We start from the raw sequence: 18709 nt of genomic DNA on the forward strand, positions 1-18709 counted from the left end.
AGGACGGTGGTTCGAATCGCACCTGAGCCTGCCAGGGGTGATTTCTGAGCATAGAGCCAGGAGTAGATCGTAAGCACTGCCGGGTGTGACCTCCCCCCCCCCCAAAAAAAAAGAAAGAAAAGAAATTAGGGTATAAATTCATACCTTACACAAAGTCAATTCAAAATGGGTTAAAAACCTTGAAATCAGACCCAAAAGCTGTAAAGTTCATTGAGGAAAACATAGGAAGAACACTCTAAGGCTTATACTCAAAAATGTATTTGATGGGGGCAGAGCAGTGGCGCTAGAGGTAGGGAGTCTGCCCTGCAAGTACTAGTCTAGGACAGACAGCGGTTCGATCTCTCAGCATCCCATATGGTACCCCCAAGCAAAGGTGATTACTGAGCGCATAGCCAGGAGTAACCCCTGAGCATCAAATGAGTGTGGCCCAAAAAAAATTGTCTTTGATGATAAAATGCCAACTATAAGAGCTATAAGATCAAACATAAATAAATGGGACTACATCAAACTAAAAAAATTCTGTATAGCAAAAGAAACATGGGCTAAATCTAGAAAACAGCTAATGGAATGGGGGAAAATTTGCACTCAACACATCAGATAAAGGGTTGATATATAGGATATATAAAGAACTCACTAAGATTAGCTCCACAAAACCTAAAAAATAAAAAAATAAAAAAAAAACATAAAAAAATGGGGAGAAGAAATAAATAGACATTTCTCTGAGGAAGATCAACAGATGGCCAATAGACAAATGAAAACATGTTAACCAGCACTCATCATTAGGGAAATCCAAATCAAGACAACAATGAAATTCCACCTCATACCAGTGAGGATGGCACACATCAAAAATAATGGAGCCAATATATGTTGTCAGAAATGTAGTAAGAAAAGAAAATCAATGAAGATCAATGAAAGCAGAAGTTGTTTCTTTGAACAAATAAACAAGATTGATAGACCATTGGCAAAACTCACAAAGAGAGAGAAACTTGATAACCCATATTAGAAATGAAAAGGGGGAGATCACTACAGATATTGCAGAGATTCAAAGGGTAATCAGAGACTACATTGAGAAACTCTATGCCACCAAATATGAGAATCTGGAAGAAATGGATAAATTCTTGAACTCCTATAACCTTCCAAGGTTGAATAAGGAAGATGTAGCATATCTAAACACCCCCATCACTATTGAGGAAATTACAACGGTAATCAAATGTCTGCCCAAAAACAAAAGTCCAGATGGATTCACTAATGAATTCTTTCAAACCTTTCAAGAGGAAATACTACCAATCCTGGCCAGGCTCTTTCATAAAATTGAAAAAACGGGAACACTTCCAAATAGCTTTTATGAAGTCAACATCACCTTGATACCAAAACCAGATAAGATGCTGCCAAAAAAGAAAATTACAGACCAATATCCATGATGAACACAGATGCAAAGATCCTCAAAAAAATACTGGCAAATAGGATCCAATGCCTCATCAAGAAGATCATTCACTACAATCAAGGTTTCATCCCAGGAATGCAAGGATGGTTTAACATCCATAAATCTATCAACATAATACACAACATCAACAACAAAAATAAATAAAAATCACATGGTCATATCAATAGACACAGAGAAAGCATTTGATAAAGTCCAACACCCATTCTTGATCAAAACTCTCAGCAAGATGGGAATGAAAGAAACATTTCTCAATATAGTTAAAGCATCTACCACAAAATTTTTCCTCTAAATTCTGGTACAAGACAAGGCTGTCCTCTCTCACCACTCCTATTCAACATAGTACTGGAAGTACTTGCTGTAACGATTAGGCAAAAAAAAGATATCAAGGGTATCCAGATAGAAAAGGGAAAAGTAAAGCTCTCGCTGTCTGCAGATGACATGATACTCTACTTACAAAACCCTAAAGACTCTACCAAAAAGCTTTTAGAAACAATAGATTCATATAGCAAGGTGGCAGGCTACAAAATTAACACACAAAAATTAATGGCCTTTTTATACACCAATAATGATAGGGAATAAATGGACATTAAGAAAACAACCCCATTCACATTAGTGCCACACAAACTCAAATATCTTGAAGTCAACTTGACTAAAAACATGAAGGACCTATAAAAAGAAAACTATAAAACCCTGCTTCAAGAAATAAGAGAGGACACTAGGAAATGGAATCATGTACCCTACTCATGGACTGGCAGGATTAACATTATTAAAATGGCAATACTCCCCAAAGCATTGACAGATTTAATGCAATTCCTCTAAAGATACCCATGACATTCTTTAAAGAGGTGGATCAACACTTCTGAAATTCATTTGGAACAATGAACATCCTCAAATAGGTAAAGCACTCCTTGGGAAAAGAAATATGGGAGGCATTACTTTCCCCAATTTTAAACTGTATTACAAAGCAATAGTTATTACTATTATTATAACTAATAGTTATTAACTATTACAAAGCAATACTTATCAAAACAGCATGGTATTGGAATAAAGGGAGACTCTCAGATCTGTGGAATAGGCATGAGTACTCAAAAAATGTTCCCCAGACATACAATCACCTAATTTTTTATAAAGGAGCAAGAAATCCTAAATGGAGCAAGGAAAGCCTCTTCAATAGGTGGTGTTGGCACAACTGGTTAGCCACTTGCAAAAAAGCGAACTCAGACCCTCAGATAACACCGTGTATGAAGGTAAAATCCAAATGGATTAAAGACCTTGCTATCAGACCTGAAACCATAAAAACAACATGTAGGTAAAACACTCCATGACATTGAGACTAAAGACATCTTTAAGGAGGAAACAGAACTCTCCAAACAAGTGGAAGCAGAGATAAGCAGATGGGAATATATTAAGCTGAGAAACTTCTGCACCTCAAAAGAAAATAGTGCTCAGAATACAAGAGCCACCCACTGAGTGGGAGAGACTATTCACTCAATACCCATCAGATAAGGGGCTAATATCCAAAATATACAAGGCACTGACAGAACTTTACAAGAAAAAAAAATCTAATCCCATCAAAAAATGGGGAGAAAAAATGAACAGACACTTTGATCAAGAATAAATAAAGAATAAATAAAGGCCAAAAGACACATGAAAAAATGCTCCACATCACCAATCATCAGGGAGATGCAAATCAAAACAACTATGAGGTACCATCTCACGCCACAGAGATTGGTGCACACCACAAAGAATGAGAACAAGCAGTGCTGGAGGGGATGTGGAGAGAAAAGAACTCTTATTCACTGCTGGTGGGAATGTCGTCTAGTCCAAACTTTTTGGAAAGCAATATGGAGATTCCTTCAAAACCTGGAAATTGAGCTCCCATACAATCTAGCTCTACCACTCCTAGGGATATACCCTAAGAACACAAAAATACAATATAAGAATCCCTTCCTTACACCTATAACTCATTGCTGTGCTATTTACAATAGCCAGACTCTGGAAACAACCAAGATGCCCTTCAACAGATGAATGGCTAAAGAAACTGTGGTACATATACACAGTGGAATATTATGCAGCCGTCAGGAGAGATAAAGTCATGAAATTTTCCTATATATGGATGTACATGGAATCTATTATGCTGAGTAAAATAAGTCAGAGGGAGAGAGATAGATGCAGAATAGTCTCACTCATCTATGGGTTTTAAGAAAAATAAAAGACATTTTTGCAATAATTCTCAGAGACAAAGAGAGGAGGCTAGAAAGTGCAGCTCATGATATGAAGCTCGCCACAAAGAGTGATGAGTGCAGTTAGAGAAATAACTCCACTAAGAACTATCATAATATTGTGAATGAATGAGAGAAATGAAAAGCCTGTCTAGAGTACAGGTGGCAGTGGAGTGAGGAGGAGGGATATTTGGGACATTGGTGGTGGGAATGTTGCACTAGTGAAGGGGGATGTTCTTTTCATGACTGAAACCCAACTACGATCATATTTGTAATCAAGGTATTTAAATAAATATATTAATATAAAATAAGAAAAAAAAGAAAAGAACTCTCATCCACTGCTGATTGGAATGCTGCCTGGTCCAACCCCCATGGAAATCAGAATGGAGGGTTCTCAGTAAATTCAGAATTGAGCTGCTATATGACCCAGAAATCATGCTCCTTGGTATCTATCCCCAAGATCAAAGGACATTCATCCAAAAATATGTATGCACATGTTTATTGCAGCACTCAGCACAATAGCCAAGATATGGAACCAATTGTAGATGACCAACAACATGATGACCAACCAACAAGATGAGTGGATCATGAAGAAGTGGTACATATACATAATGCAATACTACGTAGCAGTAAGAAATGATACAATCATGCAATTTGCAGCAACATGGATGGAACTAGAAAATATTTGTTAAATTAAGTAAGCCAGATGAAGGATAAATACAAAATGATATCACTAAAATATAGCATCTAGAATAACCCCATGAAGAAACACAATGGTCTAAGTGGTAGGTACTCCAAACACTATAGATGCCAGGGTATAATGAGGAGAAGTGATCAAATCAATCAGAAGAGGAGGAACACAAAGCCATTACTCTCTTTTAGACCACAAATAAACTTGCAACAACAGAATAGCAGTTTAGATCAAACAGGTACCCAATCAACCCCACACTACAAAGGCCTACAATAATGTTCTAATATCTTTATTAGAATAAGATATTCCACAGAATCAAGAGCAGAACATGATTGGAAGCCAGTGACTCCCACTGCAGTGTTTACTATCAATATGTTTTAAAGCCTTAATTTTACTATGTATAAAATAACTTCAACTTCTTTGTCCACAGAGGTTCTTGGAGGTATAGGGTGGATACCCTAATTTTGCAATTCAGTACTCTATCGTATTAGATTCCATATACAGTGCTCATTATGACAATGTCTTGATCGTATACTTCAATTTACCCTTTTCTGTGTGATTAAGTCTTTTGCTATGACCTAAGACTTATGCTGTTAAGACCACTAAAGTGGACAACTGCACACCACAGACGTATGTTATAGGACCCACTTATTGAGTATGTATTTAAAAATCACTATTGTCCCTTTCCTTTTTTTTTGTTATTGTTGTTGTTGTTGTTTTTCTTTCTTTTTCTCTTTTCCTTCTCTCCTTTCTTCTTTTTCAACCCAAGCTATGGCACTATTACATCATAATGCCTACGCTTTCAGTTTTTTTCCAGGAAAGGAACCTCAATGCTCAAGACATGGTGGATGATACTACATAAGGTAGACTCCTCTTATAGTTCCTGCTACCAAATTGCTTAGTATTATAGTCTTGAATTTAAAAAAAATAAATAAATTAGAATATAAAAAAGGGCAAGGTCATTGAACATATGTCTTCAGTACCACATGACTGGTAATTTTATCAGCAACTGTTTTCCCCTCAGTGAACTTGTTGGACTTGCATGAGTTTCTTCTACAGTCCAACACACCCATTCTTCTAGGTTTCAGAAAAGCTTGAAACAAAGAACTTGAGAGCATGAGAGCAATATTTTGACACTGTTGTAAGCCATCATTAAATCTCTTTTTCTACATAGATTCATAGGCATAAAAAAACAAAACTGCAAAAAAAAAAAAAAAAAAGGAAAAAAATGCACTTTTGTGGGGGTGTGAGTTAGCCACACCAGACAGCACTCAGGGGTTACTCCTGGCTCAGCTCTCAGAAATTGCTCCTAGGGGCCAGAGAGATAGTACAGCAGTAGGGTGCTTGCCTTGCACGCAGCTGAACCAGAACTGAAGGTGGTTCGAATCCCACCAGTTTCTGCTTCTTTGCAATCTCCCTTCCTCCCTATCTCCAATCTCTATACCTCCCCTTCCCCTTCCTCTCTGCAACCCATGTTCTACAAGCATCCAGAGAGATCCTTTAAAATTTTTGTTTTCTGGGCCCAGAGAGATAGCACAGCGGCGTTTGCCTTGCAAGCAGCCGATCCAGGACCAAAGGTAGTTGGTTCGAATCCCGGTGTCCCATATGGTCCCCCGTGCCTGCCAGGAGCTATCTCCGAGCAGACATCCAGGAGTAACCCAAGAGCATCGCCGGGTGTGACCCCAAAAGCAAAAAAAAATTTTTTTTTTGTTTTCTGGGGCCAGAGAGATAGCATGGAGGTAAAGTATTTGCCTTGCATGAAGAAGGATGGTGGTTCAAATCCTGGAATCCCATATGGTCCCCCGTGCCTACCAGGAGCGATTTCTGCACACAGAGCCAGGAGTAGTCCCTGAGTGCTGCTGGGTGTAACAAAAAAGGAAGAAGGAGGAGGAGGAGGAGGAGGAGGAGGAGAAGGAGGAGAAGGAGGAGAAGGAGGAGAAGGAGAAAGAAGAAGAAGAAGAAGAAGAAGAAGAAGAAGAAGAAGAAGAAGAAGAAGAAGAAGAAGAAGAAGAAGAAGAAGAAGAAGAAGAAGAAGAAGAAGAAGAAGAAGAAGAAGAAGAAGAAAATTAGCTGAGTGCCTGTTTTCCAAGCAGCAGGTCTAGGTTCATTCTCTGTTTTTGTTTTATTTTGTCCTAAATTTGGGGAGGGGGCAGGGGTACCTAGAGATACTCGGGGTTTAGTCCTGGTTCTAAACTCAGGAATCATCCCTGGCAGTACTTGGAATATTTGGGATGCCAGAGATTAAAATCTGATTGACTTTGTGCAAGACAAGTGCCTTACCCACTGTAATATCTCTCTGGCCCCTGAGTTCATTTTCTGACACTAGCAGAAATAATCTCAGAGCAAAGAACTAAAAGTAGGCCCAAGCATCACCAGGTACGACCCCCAAAACAAACCAAGAAAATGCATGTCTCCATAAGTACATTGACTTTTGTTTGGCTGGTTTTGGTTTTGGGGTCACACCTGGTGGAGTTCAGGCGTTACTCCTGGTTCTGCGCTCAGAAGTCACTCCTGGCAGCCTCAGGGGACCATATGGGATGCTGAGATTAAACCGGGGTCCATCCTGTGTTGGCTGTGTGCAAGGCAAACGCCTTACCACTGTGCTATCGCTCCAGCCCCCTACATTGACCTTTTATCATAGATGATTACAAGTCTTGCTAAGGTAACATATGAGTCTTCAGAACTTTTAAGAAAAAAACAACAATATAACTGGCCTTACATTGTTCTACATGCACATAGCACTATAACATGTGTTGGTGAACTACCATCCTACACCTTGAGATATCAATCACTTTTCACTGCTATAGCTTCCAGAGATGATGATCTCCCGCTTTGAAGCAATGCAACCAAATGCAAAGGCTCAGTGTGTTCCTTGCAAGTCTGGGACTGAAAGAGCACATCTGAAGATGTGCTGCTTGGGCCCACTAATAAACTCATCCTTTCTCCCACCATATCTTCTCCCTTCCCACAGACTAATACTCAGATTTTTGTGATGTCACAGGAACTCCTATTGCATAGTTGCTGCAAGCTCTCCTCTATTTATGAGATATGGATGCAATGCATATTATTACTCCCCACTCCAAGAACTTTCTGAAAGAGTATATGATGTATAGAGTATAAAAATAGTAGAGAGGGACCGGAGAGATAGCATGGAGGTAAGGCGATTGCCTTGCATGCAGAAGGTCAGTGGTTCGAATCCCGGTGTCCCATATGGTCCCCCGAGCCTGCCAGGAGTGATTTCTGAACATAGAGCCAGGAGTGACCCCTGAGTGCTGCCGGGTGTGACCCAAAAACTAAAAAAAAAAAAAAAAAAAAAAAAGTAGAGGGAGTGGAGGGAAAGTATGTGGGAAAAACTGAGTGAAAGTCTAGTATGCCCCCAGGTCATATCTTTCTCACCCATTCTTTCTCCTGTGTTAAGTGCAGCTGCTTGTCTTTAATCTGTCCATGCCTGAACTGCCCCTTCACTACCAGTGTTCTGTCACTAACGATATACTAACGATACACCTTTTTTGCTACTAGCCCTCCAGGGTTCTATTCATGTTTGGTGGTCATCATGCACAGACTTTTAGTGATCTGCAATGTCTGACCTACATATAATCATTTGCCTCATCTTATAATCTGTGGTTACTTGTATGACAGCAATTTTTTAAATAAATTCATATTCAAGCCACCATTAACTGAAGTTCTCCTTTCTATTTTGGTATTAAATCTCTCTGGAGATTTATCTTTCTTTTCTATTTTGTTTTTGTTTTTGTTTTTGGGCTACACCCAGTGACGCTCAGAAGTTATTACTGGCTATGCACTCAGAAATTGCTCCTGGCTTGGGGGACCATATGGGATGCCGGGGGGATTGAACCACGGTCTGTCCTAGGCTAGCACAGGCAAGGCAGATGCCTTACTACTTGCGCCACCACTCCAGCCCCTGAATACTTATCTTCTTTTATCCACAAGTGTCTTATTCATCCTCTGGTTTGGTGTCTGAATTGTTATACAAGTAGCCATTAATGGATTGTCTTCTATGAAATGCATTGTCAATAAAAATAAAATTTTTCTGTATTAGCCCTATAGGATTTTTACACATCTCATCTTTCTGCTACAATTATAGAACAGACCTACTGAGACATCAGTCTAACTGGAAAGGCAAAGTTGGATGCTTGTGGCTATGATGGAATGAAAACAGCTCTTGAACAACTGTTGGGATTACAATGGAGACATGAAATCACCCCACCCAAAAAATATCAATCCTGAAGTGGATGGATCAGTTTATTTGGAAAATACATGATCTCATTCAGGCTAAAGAAATCAAAGTAGGGCCGGGTGGTGGCGCTAAAGGTAAGGTGCCTGCCTTGCCTGCGCTAACCTTGGACGGACCGCGGTTCGATCCCCCGGTGTCCCATATGGTCCCCCAAGCCAGGAGCAACTTCTGAGCACATAGCCAGGAGTAACCCCTGAGCGTTACTGGGTGTGGCCCAAAAACCAAAAAAAAAAAAAAAAAAAAAAAGAAATCAAAGTAATGATCCAGAGTCCTCAGTGAAGTAAGAGGATCTCCCAAGAGGAAGCAAAGAGTATATTTACTGGACCACATGTCATCCTTCAGTCATCATCCAAGAAAGGCCATCTCTGAGAATCCAACATTGTCTTAAAGGGTTCACTGAAAGAGAAAAATTACTTGGTTTGAAGTCAAACTCACTGATGGAGTTGAGTGGTTCTCTCCCCCCATCCCCACCATCAAACTTAAATGAAAGTTTGATGAGAGTTCATGGGAACAGAGATTTTTCTCTGAAATTAGAAATTATCAACTTTTAAGCAATGTTTCTGAAGAAGTTGTCTAATTCAACAGACAATTAGGAAAACTGGTCTTCTGGAACTGATTGAGATAAGGAACCAATGGCGAGACCAAACTAAAGTAGGCAATAACAAGGCAAAAGAGCTATGAATCATCTGATTTATTTAGGAGAAAATTAAGTAGAATGAAAAATAAAAGTAAAGGCCCATATATTGGTGTTTTGGTTTAATTTGTATCCAGTGACAGCCAAGATATGGAGAGAAACAGACATTCACTGCTTTATATGGCCTTTTTCTTTGCCCAGAACATGAGTATCTATGCTCCTCTAATTCAGGTGCTAGCCCCTGAATGAGTATAAACAATTATGTCCAGGCCCAGCTTCCCACTTTAATCAACTCACCTATTGTCCAAACAGATTTCTCCACAAAAGGTCCAGCAGCATGTGTGGTTTAAATATAAACAACTCCGTGTTTTGGTGCACTTCCTTCTACAATACACTGCTGGAGGCTGTACCCAGCACTGCTCAATATCTCTTATTTCCACTGAAATTGAGATGGTCAGACATTGTCAGAGTTTATCCATCCGTCACATAAAGAAGAAAGGTCTCAAACTTAAAAATATTTAACTGAAAAGCACAAATGATTTCTCCATCTTTCAAGAACATATCTTCCTTGAATCATAGTCTTTGTTTTTTATAGGAGACACTCTTTGTGTAAAGCATTCTCACAGTATAGCAGATCTTTGAGTCTTCTCCAAGCTCCATAAACATAAGACCTAGCATGCCCTCACCATGTACCATACTATTTCATCAAATCTATACTCCTATAAGTTTAAATCCCAGGGCTCTGAACTGGGGGTAAGGGGTGGCTCTAAGGGCTAGAACACATGCAGAAGGCCTGTTGGTTCAATATCAAGCATCTTGGGGGGGGGGGGAGGGGATTGAGTCATACTAGGCAGCACTCAGGGGTTACTCCTGGCTCTATGCTCATGTATGCTTATGTAATGTAGACAAAAGCTATGTTCCCCTTCCATGATATTTGCTATCAAAGCTGGATAAGGGGGATTAAAAAGATGTCATATTGGAAATATCACATCTAATATTTCTTGGATGTTTCCACTTTCAGGAAGAACTTTGCTCTGACCATGAAATGCAATACCTAAATCAGTTATGCCAGATGTCACCTGAGCAAATGCCTCACCTTGAAACCATTTATTGAAATGTCTGTTTCCAAAGTTTCCCAGAGCAGGAAGAAGCAGCAAAATCCCATTGGTGATTATGATGAGTAAAAAAACACAGACTTTCATGATAGCTTCTGATGTTTGAGTTAAGTTCTCAAAGAAGACAAGTCTTTTTTCAATACTGTTAGAAGTAGAAACAAGTTAAGATTAAGATAGAAAAGAGAATGTTTATGTCAATACCATATTATTCCTTCTCCTTCTTTTTCTTTTTGCCTTTCAGCACCTGTTAACATCTGACACTATTCATTGATTTCATGATGTATTTCATGCTACATATTCTTTCCTTTGTAGTTATTTCTCTAAAAACATATTGCTTTTTTTTCCTGGTCAAAAGGCAATAAATCTTTAGATCATTGAACTTGTAAATAGCAACAAAAACAAAGAGTGAATGGATAAGTTTAGGAATCCCACATTTCAACCATTATCATTATATAGGTATACTTTTCTGTCCAGAAAGTCAATAAATTACTCATGTATGCTCAGGAAAGTTAACTAGCAGTATCTGAATAACCCCCTTGGAAACTCAGAGAATTCTTCTCATCCCCTTGATGGCAACAGCATATGACAAGATAGGTGTACAATGCAGATGCTCTGTTATACACTTACATGAGATATAAAATCTGGGGCAAAAATAATATAACTGGGTGAGAGTGGGGGTGGACCTTGAGGTGCTGGCACCTGCCTTTCACACAAAGGTGAAAGAAACCTGTGACACAATGAAAAAACACAATAAACTCAAATCAGTACAAATTAATGAGTTTATAAAGCCTTTTATTTGAAATTTAAAAAATTATTCTTGACTCAGATTTTCCAGAATTTTGAGATCTTCTCATTCATAAGGCCACTCTGATAGTCCAGCTTTCTGACTTTCTTCCTTCCTTCCTTCCTTGCCCTTAAAGAATTTACAAGATTCTAGAGATACCAGACCCTCCTGATTTTAATTCTGAGATATACTGATGAGTTCCAGGAAAAAAAAAAAACATCATGATTATGTAGTAAGTAGTCACATAATCATATACTATGGTGATACACTGGGAAATTCTTGGGCATGGAGACAACAAAAACGTCCTAAGGCACACTAGCCAAGGAAGGACCAAGGTTCAATCCCCCCGCGTCCCATATGGTCCCCCCAAGCCAGGGGCAATTTCTGAGTGCTTAGCCAGGAGTAACCCCTGAGCATCAAATAGGTGTGGCCCCAAAAATATAAAATAAAAAGTCCTAAGGCATCATAAAGACATGAACTATTGTAAACCCTAAAACCTAGGTACCTAAGCTTTTAAAGAAGGGAACAGTGAGAAGAACACCATTCTCTTGTTTTATCTCTGCCCCTTTTATCTTCATAACTTCGGGTAAATCATATCAATTCCCTCTCAATTCACTTAGTTGAATCATAGAGAATATAATCTCACTTGACAGGAATGGTGTTGATGCTACCTGGGCATAAAACTGATCCAAGGAAACCACAAATAAAATGTTGTTGTTATGGGGCCAGAGCAATAGCACATCGATAGGGTGTTTGGTTTGCACGAGGCCAATACAGGTTGGACCCCGGTTCAATTCTCAGCATCCCCTACGGTCCCCTGAGTCTGCCAGGAACGATTTCTGAGCGCAGAGTGAGGAGTAACCCCTGAGCGCTGCAGGGTGTGACCCTACCAAAAAAAATAATAAATAAGTAGTTCCTCCAGACCTTTGCCACTACTTACCTCAAGAAATGCCCATGTTGAGTATCTGCATAACTGAGCAAAAACTTCTTGACCCTACCCTCCTCTTATCCAAGGAGGAAGTGGGAAATTGATGGCCTGGAACAGAAACATAACAATATAAAAGTAAAGATCAAAGACCTAGGAATTAATGGAAAATTTGGGGACAGCAATATTTTTAAGTCTGCCCTAGAACTACCCGTTGGCTATATCAAAAACTCTCTCCCTCGACATTCATCCATCCAGATAAAAAGAAAAGAATTTTCTGTGACAGAAGCAAGATCTTGGGTTGTTTTCCTAATAAATTTGGTGAAACATTATTTTCTTGGATTACATCTTTAATATACCTAAGTCAGCCAAATCAAGAATCAATATCTAATGCATCTGAGTTTATCTATCTTTAAATGTAGAGGATAGGGTCTATATATACTTATCTTCCTCTGAGCTGTGTATATTCTATAAGGTGCCACCCTATTCTGTATTGAATATCCTTTACTATGTAACTTAGACTATCATCTCTCACCAAATGTTCCATGACCTTTGTATACATTTTTTTCATTACTAAATGGATGGAGCGTAGGAAGAAAGTGATGATCACCTCACAAACTAAGGATGTAAAGTGAACGAGATTGACATGAGCTAGAGAGGTAATTAATTATTAAGTCAAGCAGGCTGTGGCAGCTCACAACCTTCAATAAAGCATGGTATTTGGAGTATTCAAAGAGAAGGCTGCTAAATGTCTTTTTTTATACCACAAATGAGTAAGATCATCTGGCACTTGCCCTTTTTCCCTTAACTTACCTTATTTAATTTGATTCCCTCTACTTCCATCCAAGTAGTAGGATTTCATTTTGTTTCTTACAGCCTACTAATATTCCATTGTGTATATCTACCACATCTTCTTTGTCCACTCATTTGTTGTTAGACATTTGGATTCTATTCATTTTATAAATAGTGCTTCAATGACTATAGATGTATAAATACATCTTTTCAAGTTGATGTTTTTATATTCTAGGGATAGATGTCAAAAGGAAAATTGATGGATAATATGTTTGTTCTATTTGTAATTTATTGGGAACTCTTTGTGTACTGTTTTCCGTCAAAGCTGAACTACACTATAGTGCCACTAAGTGCTCCTTCTCCTCTACATCTTTGCTACAAATGGTTGGTTCTGGGTTTTTTTTTTTTTTCATGTAAAGTATTCTCAACCCTTTTTATTTGTATTTTAGGAAAATAGACACTAATAATGAATACTTTTACATGCCTTTTGAAAATAAAGAAAACTACCCAAAACTATTACATCTACTTACATTCCCTCTACCACTGTTTTACCTCTACTTTTTTGTTTGTTTGTTTGTTTGTTTTTGTGTCACACCCATGTTCATGGGTTACTCCTGGCTAAGCACTCAGAAATCGCTCCTGGCTTGGAGGACCATATGGGACACCGGTTGATCGAACCACAGTCTGTCCTAAGTTAGCGCTTGCAAGGTAGATAGATGCCTTATCGCTAGCACCACTGCTCTGGCCTTTTACTTTAAAGTTATACACTATTAATAATCTTCTTCTTTTAAAAAATATTAATGTTATCTCATTATGTGATGATTTATCACAATAAAGCCAAATGTATTGGCACATCTGTCCAGCAGGGTCAATTGCAAAAAAGACAAACAGGCTCAGTAGCTTATCCAGGTTGTAAACTAGCTTCATCAGCAACAAAGAAGGGGACAATGTGGCCATTCCTAACAAATGGCTATCCAGTACCTTCCTATTCACATTGCAATGTCATAGAGGACTCAAGAAAATGGTCCCTCATCCTGTTCAGTTAAACATGGTACTTGCAAAGAGTAATTACCTCTAATTCTCTCATATATATATACACACACATATATATGTACACAATATATGTTAGATATTTTATGCATATATGTTACATGCATATATGTATTTAAAATACCTCCTAATTTTCCCCCCACAAATCCTACCACTTACTTAAATACAAAATAAATAAAATGCCCAATATAATATGTCTATATAATCAGTAATGGCTAAGACACACATGCTAAACAATCATTATTTATTTTTAATGACAGTGAATTAGGAAAGCAAGCTTTTGTGAAATATTTATGTGCTAAATAAAGGTGTTGGGAGATAAGTAATAAGAGATGAGTGATTAAACATAAGAATACAAAACATTGGGCCCGGAGAGATAGCACAGCGGCATTTGCCCTGCAAGCAGCTGATCCAGGACCAAAGGTGGTTGGTTCGAATCCCGGTGCCCCATATGGTCCCCTGTGCCTGCCAGGAGCTATTTCTGAGCAGACAGCCAGGAGTAACCCCTAAGCACCGCCGGGTGTGGCCCAAAAACCAAAAAAAAAAAAAAAAAAAAAAAGAATACAAAACATTATTTATATTAAATATGCAGAGAAATGAAAGAGATAATTCTTTTTTTTTGGGGGGGGCCACACCCGGTAATGCTCAGGGGTTACTCCTGGCTATGTGCTCAGAAGTTGCTCCTGGCTTGGGGGACCATGTGGGACACCGGGGGATCGAACTGCGGTCCGTCCAAGGCTAGCGCAGGCAAGGCAGGCACCTTACCTTTAGCGCCACCGCCCGGCCCCGAAAGAGATAATTCAATGAGACATGGGTTAACTTGATGTAATAATATTGACTTTTAAAAAAATCTATCTTCGAGGGCCAAAGAGAGAGAACAGCTGGAGGGCATATGCCTTGCACACAGTGGTAGTTTGATTCTCAGCATCCCATATGGTCTCCTGAGCCTGCCATGGACAATTTTTGAGTACAGAGCCAGGAGTAACCCCTAAGCATCACCCAGAAACCAAAAAAAATAAAAAAATTATTTCCGGGGCCAAAGTGATAACACAGCGATAGGACATATGCCTTGCTTGTGACCAACTCAGGACAGGCCTGGATTATATTACTCTCCAGCACAGAACCAGGAGTAACTCTGAGCGCCACTGGGTGTGGCTAAAAACAAAAAAAAAAAATATTTACTCTGTAATGATTTCAAAATTGGTGCGGGGGGAGTAAGATCATATGTTCCAGGGAGAAGGTCAGTTTGCAAAAAGAGAGCGCTAGATGAGTCTATGACCCTGCAGAAGTCAAGTTCCATATAAAAAAGGTCAGATTGGACCCGGAGAGATAGCACAGCGGCGTTTGCCTTGCAAACAGCTGATCCAGGACCAAAGGTGGTTGGTTCGAATCCCGGTGTCCCATATGGTCCCCCGTGCCTGCCAGGAGCTATTTCTGAGCAGACAGCCAGGAGTCACCCCTGAGCACCACCGGGTGTGGCCCAAAATCCAAAAAAAAAAAAAAAAAAAGTCAGATTAAAAAACAGACAAGGAAAGCAACGGACTCCAAAGAGTCCAAAGAGTCCAAATACCTGTTCTTTATTTTCTTCCTTCTCTGTCAGACCAGAACTCTCTGCTCTGGCAAGAAAATGAGAACACAGTTGCTGCTACTCTTATTGTTCTTCTTGGTGCTTGTGCTGCCCAACCAGGGAGGAGTTCGCAAATCAAAGAAGATTTGGAGTAAGTGATAGATTGTGAAGTATGTGGAGGGACAAGAGGGATTGTTTCTGGGCCAAGGGAAATCTAGAAGCTGTAGCTCTATGCACATCATGCTATGAACACAGTCCTATGAAAACTCTCCATTTCCCCAACTGTGTTCTCTAGCCTGTAAGGAATGATGAGAGTACAGGGGAAACTCAATCTCCTTATTTTTTTTTTTTTTTTGTGGTTTTTGGGTCACACCCGGCAGTGCTCAGGGGTTACTCCTGGCTTCATGCTCAGAAATTGCTCCTGGCAGGCACGGGGGACCATATGGGACGCCGGGATTCGAACTGATGACCTTCTGCATGAAAGGCAAACGCCTTACCTCCATGCTATCTCTCCGGCCCCCCAATCTCCTTATTTTTTATTCCATAAACCCAGACTTCACAAATGTATGCACGATGGTGAAAGTTAGACCAAGGTCAAGAATCAGATGAGAAAATGAAGCAACTATTCTTTAATCTATGCACACATGTGATAATAGATATTTATAAGAAAAGATATAGAAAGGGGGACCGGGAAAGAAAATTTGGGAATGCATATGACCCTATAAAAATAATCACCAGAGACAGCAGGGAATAAAAGGGAAAAACTGGAAGTGATACTTATGGGATAGAGAAGAGATATTAGAGACAGTAACAAGGATAAAATGGGTTCCTCTCTGGAACTCCAGACAAAGATGATGACTCAGATTTTGTTGTGTTCTCAAGGTAAGCATGTAAACTCTATTGGATGACTTCACCGAGATCTTAACTAGGGTATGACAAAGGATCCTGGCTACAAAAGTGAGGAGAGAGTCTAGGAAGCTTAGACATTGAAATCCCCTGGAAGAAATGAGACTTTCAGACCACAAATTACTGGGTTTGATGAGGTCCAGATGATGAGTTCCCTGAATATTTAAATGGCACTTATTGGAGTCTTGAGGGAAGTTATTAACTTAAGAAGGTTGCTATCTAGGGGCTGGCTGTCAGTAACTATTGAAACTTTCTTTTACAGCAACAACTCCAACTCCTCTGTCAAGAACAAACTGTGAGCAGCATGTCAAAATATCAATGTGTCTGAACAAATGTGAATATTATCAAAAGTGCCAAGACAATAGTGTGTGTTGTTCCACTTTCTGTGGGAATATTTGCATGAGCACTCAGGAACATAACTTAAAGTGAACCTATCCTTCTTCAACCATCTACTCAGAAACTGAACCTGCAACAAAGAAAAGACGCAAATCCCAGTCACAGTGATGTCTATACCTCCCTACTGTCTCAACCTGTTTCTGTTAATAATAAACAAGAGCAAATGCCCAGGAAACTGCCTGTTTTACTCCTACCACTTTGTGAGTATGAAAACTCAGTGCAAATGCCAACAGACCCACACACTTCTGGGTCCAAATCTCTGATCTTTATCTCTGGTCATGCTTCTCTACTCTCTCCCATTACTCACGTACTCCTGACAGGCCACCTGGTTCTCTGTTCACTGAACCAGGTCTCCCAGGGAAGAAAGTGTTCTTGCATGAAGTTTCCCAATGAAAAATAGAACATCCTTCACATTCTGAGCCAGAAGGCATGATCCAGATGAGGTTAGAGCCAGGCACCCAGAGAGGAAACCCTCTAAAACAGCTTCTATGTTTTCAGCCTAAGTTCACACTCTCCCCTACTCCCCACTCTCATATGAGGTTATGATAACTGTCTTTACAAAGAGATGAACATTCAGAGATATACCCAAGGCACAGTAGAGAGAAGGTGATAATGTGACTGACTGGTTTTTCCTCTGGGTGCCTTGTTCGATCACTTCTCCATCACTTATTTGATAGGGAGTGCCCATGCTAACTCCCCACTCCAGCATTCATCGGTACTGCAATCTGGAATGGAGTGTAAGGATTTAGATGTAAGATTAGTTGTAAGATGTAAGATGAGACTCTAGTGCTTTCATTAAATAATTAAGAAAAAATCTGCCTTTCACTTTATGATTTCACACTTTCACACAGATAGGAAAAGAGGTAGCTGACAGTGCTATGACTAAGAATTAATTGACAGAATGGCTCTCAGTCTTACACAAGTTTTCATTATGAGTCTGTTAAATTGACCCTCTGTAATCACAACCTCACTGAAGTGGTCCTGAGACTCAGTTCAAGATTTGGACAGTCAAGCATTTGGGTGTGAGGCCAGAGAGATACAGTGGTAGGAATTTTGCCTTGCATGTGGCCAACCCAGAACAGATCTGGATTTGATTCCTGGCCTCCCCTATGGTCCCCCGAGCCTGCCAGGTGTGATTTCTGAGCACAGAGCCAGAAGTAACCCCAGAGTGATGCAGGATGTGGCCCCAAAACAAACAAACAAAGGATTTGGGTGTTGGCATATGGAGTCTAGTGGGAAGAATTCAGCCATGCTATGCTAAAGGCCATGTTGAAGGCAAGAGTTCAGAGTAGTACTTCCTGTATGTATGTGTCAATGAGGAGATATCAAAAGAGCCAACAGGCCAGAACCTTTGACCCTCATCAAAAGCATCACATGACTCCTTGTTCAGACAGATCATCTCCATGTCTACCTAGAGCCGCCCTTGAACAAAGCAGGTCATGAGAAGCTCTGGCACAGAAATAAGAGCAGGTCTACAAGCAATGAGAAGCATGCTCCCAGAAGTTTTGTTTTTCTAATTCTTTCTCTTATTTTCCACAGAAATTTTTAATTATAGTTAGGTAAATGGTTACAATAGTAATAAAACTTATCAGATTACACTAACAGGGTAATTTGAGTGACAGACCACCAAAATTCCGTGTCTCCTCTTTGCCTCCTTCACCACTCTCACTTCTGCTGCCATTTCCTCTTTTGCTTGGTGATCAGTTTTGTAATATAAGGCCAAGGGTTTGCCATTGTTTTCTACTGTCTGTTCCCTTATTCTTTCATTCTATGTACCATAGATGAGTGATATTATCTGGTATTATTTTCCCTCCAACTTATTTTGCTTCATTTAATACCCTACAGTTTCACCCATATTGCTGTAAAATGCATGATTTCTTCTGGTCTTATATATGCTTAGTATTCAATTGTTAAGTATATAATAACTT

General features: G+C 39.6%; 1 protein-coding gene across 1 annotated transcript in view; it reads right to left on the bottom strand.

Moving 5' to 3' along the window:
* Positions 1 to 10448, bottom strand: part of WFDC9 (WAP four-disulfide core domain 9) — a 22346-nt gene extending 11898 nt beyond the window's left edge. The window contains exons 1-2 of the mRNA XM_049780538.1: positions 10343 to 10448; positions 9544 to 9685 (exon numbers count right to left, since the gene is read on the bottom strand). Coding sequence (XP_049636495.1) covers positions 9544 to 9685; positions 10343 to 10448 — 248 coding nt within the window. The remainder of the gene's footprint in view (positions 1 to 9543; positions 9686 to 10342) is intronic.
* Between the last annotated feature and the right edge of the window lie 8261 nt (positions 10449 to 18709).

The sequence above is a fragment of the Suncus etruscus genome, chromosome 9 (assembly GCF_024139225.1).
Source record: "Suncus etruscus isolate mSunEtr1 chromosome 9, mSunEtr1.pri.cur, whole genome shotgun sequence".
NCBI classification, from domain to species: Eukaryota; Metazoa; Chordata; class Mammalia; order Eulipotyphla; family Soricidae; genus Suncus; species Suncus etruscus.